The sequence below is a fragment of the Stegostoma tigrinum genome, chromosome 4, assembly GCF_030684315.1.
Source record: "Stegostoma tigrinum isolate sSteTig4 chromosome 4, sSteTig4.hap1, whole genome shotgun sequence".
In the NCBI taxonomy this organism is placed as follows: Eukaryota; Metazoa; Chordata; class Chondrichthyes; order Orectolobiformes; family Stegostomatidae; genus Stegostoma; species Stegostoma tigrinum.
In genome coordinates, this window is record NC_081357.1 from 41005440 (window position 1) to 41014185 (window position 8746).

The 8746-nt window shown below is 40.2% G+C and overlaps 1 protein-coding gene across 11 annotated transcripts in view; it reads left to right on the top strand.

The window, feature by feature from the left end:
- ankrd6b (ankyrin repeat domain 6b) overlaps positions 1 to 8746 on the top strand; it is a 213173-nt gene that overhangs the window by 197832 nt on the left and 6595 nt on the right. For all 11 annotated transcript variants that reach the window (XM_048530346.2, XM_059645285.1, XM_048530340.2 and 8 more), the window contains 3 exons: positions 309 to 461; positions 3379 to 3492; positions 7657 to 7969. In XM_048530346.2, coding sequence (XP_048386303.1) covers positions 309 to 461; positions 3379 to 3492; positions 7657 to 7969 — 580 coding nt within the window. The remainder of the gene's footprint in view (positions 1 to 308; positions 462 to 3378; positions 3493 to 7656; positions 7970 to 8746) is intronic.

An 8746-nucleotide genomic window follows, 5' to 3' on the forward strand; every position in this document is an offset into this window, starting at 1 on the left:
TTCATGGCAAGGGTAAGTAAATGGACATAGCCCACAATACTCCTAAGTCCTGCAAGTTCTGTATAGACACTTTTAGTCAACATGTATTATGATGCAACTCTGGAACAGGTGGGATTTTAACCCTAGCCTCTGGCTCAAAGTTAGGGACATTACCACTGTGCAACAAGAACCCTAATAAGGCAATGTGTGTAATTGCAGTAAGCGTTTTTTACTCCTGTAGTCAAATAGTCATCTAATAAAGGGTGCCTTTATCACTTGTCGATTAAAATTAGTCAATTAGCAGCTGACTTTTTTTCTTTGTTGTCGAGGCCCCAATAAATGGTTGCCGCTGTGAGCCCTTGATCAATAAACTTGAGAACCGTCTTGAAGCCACAAAGGAAGAAATAAAAGCCGAACTTGAAATTGTGCAAGGAAAATTGAATGCTAAACTTGGTGAACTGGAAGGAAGAAATAAGCATGAGGTAAAAGAGCAATATTTTCCGACCTTGTCCATCAGTAGTTTGTAAATGTGCTGATTTAATGTGTTTTTATATCAATAATGTTTTGGCTGGATAATTTAAATAATTGGTTTTAAACCTATTTCAAATGGGGTTCAAGCCTCTGGTACAATGGTTCATTAACTAACTATACAATTGGCACCAGCTACAAATTAACAGCTTTTGGATGCTGAAGGATGAAAACATAGGGAACTGGGTTTCCTGATGGTGCCGGGTTTGTATTGCTGACTGAATTATTTTCTGTAGAAATTCACATACATCTCATGTTAGGTGTTCTTAATGCAAAAGTGAAAAAGCATTGAGATACAATGCTTTGGAGAGAGTGCAGAAGAGGTCTACCAGGATGCTGCCTGGATTAGAGTATGAGCTATAGGGGAGGCTGAAAAAAAACTAGGGTTGTTTCTCCTGGAATGTCAGAGGCTGACGGGAGACTTGATAGAAATCTATAAAATAATAAGATAGGGTTGACAGTCAGAATCTTTTTCCCAGAGGTGGAATGTCTGGTACTACAGGGCATGCATTTAAGGTGAGAGGGGAGAGGTTCAAAGGAGATGTGAGGGGCAAGTTTTTTACACAGAATGATTAGTATCTGGAACGTGCTGCCAGGGTTGGTGGTAGAGGCAGAAGCTTCAGGGATATTGAAGAGCTTGTAGACAAGCACATGAATGCACAAGGAATGGAGGGATATGGATCAAGGGCAGTCAGGAGGGAATAGTTTGATTTGGCATTATATTCAGCATAACATCATGGGCCAAAGTGACCGTTCCTATGCTGTTCTTATTCTATTTTCTGTGTATCCAATGTGAATCCATTCCTTTTGGAGGAAACCAGAGATTGCAGAGTTCTTAATAGAACTTCCTTGATCGTAATTGGCTGTGTTTGCCACTGGATGTAACTTTTCCAAAGCAGAATCCCAGGAATTCCTGAGTGTTTTCTGGAGTATTATTTTATGATCAAAGCAAAAATTATAATCATTAATGGAATTTCCATTCTTGTGGAATGTTCAGTGATTAACCAAAGCCAGTCCACATCATCTCCCTAAAGCATAATAGTTAAGTATGTTGTGTAACACTTCTGCTTTTACTTAATTGACCTATTTTTCTAAGCAACCTGATCAGAAATGTTATTATACATTTCTGGAGCAGGTGGGATTTGAACTGGACCTCCTGGTCCTGATAGGGAGACTTCCATTGAGTCATTGGAGAGCACCTAAGATCTCAGTTGGAAGCCAGCAATGTTAGTCAGAATCGGGACACTCACTGTTAGTGAGCCTAATCACCTGAATTAGATGGACCATCCTATAAATTACATATGCACTGAGGATGTCCAGCTCTACTTCACTAATTCCGCCTGAGTTTCTATGATTGGTGTTATGTTAATGAGTGCCTGCTGAGCCTAAAGTTAGAGTGAAGGAGCAGAAGTTCTTGGAGCTCACTCAGTAAAACTGATTTCATTCAAATTCCATGAGTCTACCTCAATTACAGGTTAACCCAGCAGATTACAACCTTGGTATTCTACAAATCCAATATCTAGTCCATTATTAAGACTGTATACTTCCAGCTTTGAAACATTGAACTTGTCCTAATCTTCCTATTCTTGTTGAATCTGCCTTCAATTGGAAAAGCATCTAATTAAATTTTGTTCTGCTGAGGACACGAAGTGCAAGCTGCTTCTTCAAGCGCTCACTGCACATATGCTGACAGCTAAATGTATGAGGATAAAGGAACTTCAGATCTGGATGAGGTTTAAATAGAAATCACACTTTTAAAATAGAGAGTTAGCAATCAGAGGAATGGCACCATTTGACCATAATATGTGGTTCTTCTGGTTATCCAATGATAAACAAAGTGCCTGTTTAACTATGTTGCATTTTCCCTGGCATACGATCTTTTGGCTCAGTCTATGTTTCATAACTTTTTTTTTAGTCATATGACTAGGGAAACAGCTGTGGTTCAATGTTGAGATTAACTATCCATTCAAACACTTCAGCTGTTGCAGTATTAGATTGACCATCCTGTTGCCGAAGGGCCTGTACTGTGCTGTAATGTTCTATGTATTAATTGTAACGGCACAAGGAATGGATCCATTGGGACAATAGCTCAGGACATGGGCAATGGTTTGATTTGAACAACCACAGTCACAATTTGGCCTTTTCCACACGTTCCACTTAATTAAATAAATAATGGTATCATCCCGTTCGAGGCTGACATTTCTCACTGGCAGCACTCAGTGAATATCAGCACAACCTGAACAGATAAACGGATTCTGTGTCAGCTACTTCTCAATAACGGCACCCCCTGAGTCCAAATGTTCAAGACCCACTTCAGTGTTTTGAGGACAAAAGTCTAGGCTGACAATCTGGCGCAGTAGTGATGGAGTGCACTGTTAGAGATGCCATCTTTCAGATGAGATGTTAAACTGAGGCACTATCTGCTGTCTGAGGTGGGTGTAAAACATTCAATGCCATTATCCTTGAAGTGGTGCAAACGAGTTATTCCCAGAGTCATGTCCAATGTTAATCTCTCAAATTAATATGTCAAAAACAGGTTTTCTGGCCGTTATTGTATTGCTATTGTTGCATTGCGGACCTTACAACAATGACTATTGTAAAGTGCTTTAAGACTTCGAGGTTGTGAGAGATGCTGTGACAGTTTGCATCTTTTGTTTTTTTGTTCAAATGAAGTGGTTACTTGTTTAATATTTTCAAAATATTTTCTATTTTATTCTCAATATGTGTTTATTTACATTGTGCCAGATTTCACTGTTCTTTCAATGTTTAAGATGAGTATATGGTATTCCTGAAAAACAAAATCAGGAGGTAGATTCTATGCAGTTAGAAGAATTTAACACAACACAAATGTTTTCCTGTTTAAAAACTCAGATCAGAGTCCTAGATAAATTAACATCTGAGAGGATCTCAGCTGAACGGACAGAATGCCTCCATCGTATTGACCAGCGTGCAGTGCTTGAAAGACTGGAAGGAGACAAACGCCAGGTAAAACCATAAATCCTGACGACAAGATTAAAAAGTGGTTTTCTTTTGCTGTTCCTTTTACATAATGTAGGAATCCTGGGAAATCCTAACCTGACATTTTCTTGTCAGTGAACAAGACGTCCAAGTTGGATCACAAGCTGAAATTTTGGGGCCGTGAGCTCTGAGGCAGCAATGGCTGCTGGGGAGCTCTGACCAAGTTGTAATAGCTGTACAACTCTAGCATCTCTCCCTGAGGGGTGATGGCAATTTTCAAGTCTTGTGATGAGGTCACTGAGGGAAGAGTTTCGGATGCAGTAGACTACATGTCAGAGTTTTCATGTTATGTAATATAATGGTACTTTAATTCAAGTATGTTTTTATTCCTCTGAGGGATATGCCATGGTAAAATGTGCCTGAAGAGTGATTTGATTAGAAATTGCAGTTTGCGTCTTTACTGGTCCTGAAAACTTTGCTAGGAAACATACGGCCAGAATCTAGCAGAGTGCAAACAAAGTAACCTGCTCTTGTGAGATGTACAAGTAAAACCTAGAGCCTCAGATGCAGACCAGAGCAAGCAAAAGCACATTGAATCTGAAGCAAGAAAGCTGGTGCCAAGTGTCATTTTTTTGCCTTGTTTCAGCCACAGCAGCGTGTTAGTAAGGCTCAGAGAATATCAGAAATCGAGAGTCTGACCTGGTTTTGTGGCATAGCTGTGTGTTACACCTTTTTGTTACTGAGCTTTTCAAGCAAGAGCAACATAAAGGTTGTAAATTAAATTGGCCTCCATAGACTTTGCTGTGTAGCAAGAGGATGAGAAAGTGAAAGTATTACCCATTGCATTGACTGATGCTGTTGTACCTGGAGAACAATCAAGGTGCAGTTATGTCAAGATTGCGCTTCTAACTGAGGGTGAAGGAATATTTAAAAAGTTCCAACAGTAATCACCTCCATTTCTTAAATGGGATACAAACTGTTAGCAATGCCAGGATTTGTTGCCATCCCAAACTGTCCCTTGAACTGAATGCCTACGAGTGTACCGCACTGTTTGGGTTTGGGGTGACATGTTGGCCAGACTAGGTAAGGACATTGGTGGCATGAGGACATTTAGTTTTTGCAACAATTGACAATAGTTTCATGTTCAGTGTACTGATACTGGCTTTCAATTCCAGACTTTATTAATAGAATTTAAATTTCACCAGCTATAATGGTTGGATTTGAACCTGTGTATCCAGAGCATTAGCATGGTCTCTGGATGCCAGTTTAGTAATGTTGTTTAAGTAGATGATGGCCTAGTGGTATTATTGCTAGACTACTAGCCTAGAGACTCTGATATATTCTGTGGCCCTCGGTTTGAATCCTGCTATGGCAGATGTTTGCATTTGAATTCAGTAATGATCTGGAAATGCGAGTCCAATGATAACCATGAAACCATCCAATGCACTAATGTCCTTTTAGGGAGGGAAACCGCCATCCTTACCTAGTCTGGCCTACATGTGACTCCAAATCCACAGCAATGTGGTTGACTCTTAACTGCTGTCTGGGCATTAAATGCTGGCCTGGCCAGTGACCCCACATCCTGTGAATGAATAAATAAATGAGAACTACCGTGCCACCTAATGTATAACTTGTGCAATTTATGTGCAACTTTCACATTAACAAGGTACATTCTATGATTAGATTGTGGTCATGGCTGAGATGCCTTACGTGGGGAATTTAAAACCTCAGCTGTGTAATTTGGAGGTAATGTGTCCTTGCAGTTGGGTGGAGGAACATCTTCTCTCATTAAGAACATTGTACTTGGGAGCAGGAATAGGCCGTTTGGCTCTTAAAGCCTGCTACAACATTCAATAAGATATTGGCGGATCTGGCTGTAGCCTTCGATCCACGTTCCTGTCCGATTGATAGGCCTTCAAACCAATCACTGCACAAGATTTAACCCCTAATCAATGGGTGTTCTTATTATATCCTCCCATGTGAATTACTCCTATCTAGCAATGTCTGTAACATTGAAGTGATGCTGTAAGCAGTGTAGTGAACAGTAATAGACGTAATCAACTTAAGTTTCCACCCCATGTGTGGCAAACTGATATGAACTTTATAACCAGCCACCTTGAGTGTCTGTTTACATAAGTTTCAGAAAACCAGCTCATGCTGCCCCATGCCCCTGTCCAGAGCATGCAGAAAAATCCACCGGCCATCTCAGTACCAAGAAGCTCAAGGTAACATAGCACACTCAAACACCACGGGGCTCCCTGGCCCTCTGATGCAGTGCAGAGATATCAGAGTAGACTTAAGAACAGAACAGGCAGGCATTATTGAAAGTATGTTGTAAATATATATTTTCATAAATTAGCCACTTTTTTTTATTAGGCCCAGAATTCTATTGTTTGAAGGTGTTTGTTCAAAGCGACAGAATTCTTTTGTGCCTCTGCCTGTCGACTTTCTCTGATACTATGGAGAGAGCAGAGTGGTCTGTGAACTCTGATGGGAGCACATTTCATATTTGGTTTTGTTTTCCTTTTTGTACTTTTTGTGGAAGTCTCTCATTTTTCCTCCTGCTGTTGCTCTGCCTTTATTATCAGCATTTATTTGAGAAGGCTGATGTTTATCTTGTCTACTTGTTTTACTATGTTGAAGAACAATAAACAGTACAGCACAGGAATAGGCCCTTTGGCCCTCCAAGCCTGTGCTGCCACATTTTGTCCTTCCATACTAAAACTGTCTTCACTTACAGGATCCTTATCTCCCTATTCCCTTCCTGTTCATGTATTCACAATCTTTTAAACTTTTTCATAGCTAAAATCCCTCATACCAGGCAACATCCCAGTAAACCTTTTCTGTACCCTCTCTAAAGCATCTACATCCTTCTAGTAGTGTTGTGACCAGAACTCTATGCAATATTCCAGTGTGGCCCAACTAAAGTTCTAACAAGCTGCAGCATGACTTGTCTATCCTTGTACTCCACCCCCCTTCCAATGAAGGCAAGCATGCTGTAGACCTTTTTCACCACCTTACGTACCTGGCCTGCCATCTTCAGTGATCTGTGGACCTGCACACACAGATGCCTCAACATATCAATACTTCTAAGGGTTCTGCATCCACTGTATAATGTCTACCTGTACATGACCTTCCAAAATGCAGCAGCTCAGATTTGTCCAGATTGAACTCCATCTGCCATTTTTCTGCCCATTCTTCCAACTAATCTATATCCTGCTCTATCCTCTGACAATCCTCCTTACTATCTGCAACTCCACCAACCTTTGTGCTGTCTGCACATATACTAATTAGACCAGCTATATTTTCCTCCAAATTATTTATGTAGACCACAAACAGCAGAGGTCCCAGCATTGATCCCTGTTGAACACTACTCGTCACAAGCCTCCATTCTGAAAAGCACCCTTCCACTGCTACCCTCTGTCTCCTAAGACTAAGACAGTTGCGTATCCATCTTGCCAGCTCACCCCTGATAGCATGTGACTTCAGCTTTTGCACCAGTCTGCCATGAAGGACCTTGTCAAAGGCTTTACTGAAGTTCATGTAGACAACATCAACTGCTTTTCCTTCATTAGCCAGCTTCCTCACCACCTCAAAAAAAACTCTATCAAATTAGTGAGGCACAACCTCACACAACACAATCATGCTGTCTATCGCTAATGGTTACTTTGGATAAATTTGTCAAATCTTCCTTGTTTGAGAGATAATTGCCTTAATGCCTTGAGCCTATTTTAATTCCAGGAAACCTGAATTGCATTAACTTTTCCAGTGTTTTCATATCCACCTAAATCCAGTCACTGTCCTAACTTTATCCTATCTTGGTGTTTTCCTGTTCTACCACATTGACATCGTGACCATTTGAAGGATATTTTTGTTCATTATTCTTGGTCTGTGTTAAAATCGCATTCATAAAACATAAAACACCAAAACTATGCTGACTGTGATCGTTGTGGTCAAACATTGGGGGCTGGTAAGTTCTTGTGAGGTATGCCATTTGCCCCTGTAACTTTGGCAGAAAAGCTGAGGAAATGCCAATGGAACAGCTTTCGTTTTCAGTTGTTCTATGCATTGAACCTGATAGTTATCCTTAATTTGTTGCTTAGTTTTCGTGATACGTCTTTTTCTCCAGTTGAGAAAACAGGCCTGAAATTCAGTTTGTGTGCACTGTAATTGTTCCCTTCTTCTTTGCAGTCTTCAATGGTGGATGATCTGAAATCTTGGTGTATGTCAAAACTTCAAAATCTTGAGCTCAAATTATCAGGAGAACTGCGGTCTAAATCTGCAGCCCCCATCAGTGAAATTGTGCCCGAAGCTCTAGGACCTGATACCTTTCTAAGCACCAGGGACCATGGAACTGTCCAGATGTGTCCTGTTACACAGCAAGCAGGAGAACTATTACAACATCCTGACGTCAATCGACGTGATTGTTTGTTAGAAGAATCAGGAGGTACCGAAATCCAATCCCCAGTTGAAGCATTAGGTAGACAACAGGATATTCCACCAGGTATGAATGATATCTTGGTATACTTTATAAAAAGAGCAGCTTAAACAAATCTTCATCCTTTACTGATAAAAAGAGGATTGTAAGTAAAATCTTGGAATGGGTATTAAAAATGGTTAAAAGCATTCACCACACAGCAATTATTACAAGTATGCAGGTTAGATGGATTAGCCATGCTAAATTGCCTATAGTGTCCACTGTTAGGTGGGTTAGCCATGGGAAATGCAGGGATAGGATTGGGGGTTGGTCTTGGAGGATTGGTATGGACTTAATGGGCTGAACGGCCTGCTTCCACGCTGTACGGATTCTGCAAAGTATATGAATTCTGTCCCTAGTAATTGGAAGCAATCATTAAAATTTTAAATTCATTGTTTCCTTTTGTCCTCCAAAAATTTGATTCTAAAGGCCACTCAATTAAGATTTGTGAACAAATGACAAGATTTTGTTGAAAAGAGAAAGTAATGACTTTGATAGATCCTTTTAAGGCATCTGACAGATTCTTCAAATTGTTTGGAGTAAATATTTCAAAGGATGTTAAAATAGGCCGTCAGTGTTAGCAAACCACTGGAGCTTGAAGGTATCCTGACCTTTTACAATTTAGTCATAAAAGTGGATGATCTATATCAGATACAATCATATGTCAGGATGAAGCTGGAGGACTAGAAAAGTACTAGAATGTATCATTGTTGGAATTTTGCTTTGAATAGTGAGAAATGGGAACAAATAGTGGGGATCATAATGTTACAGAACCCCTGTCCAGGAATTCTGCAAAGGTATTGC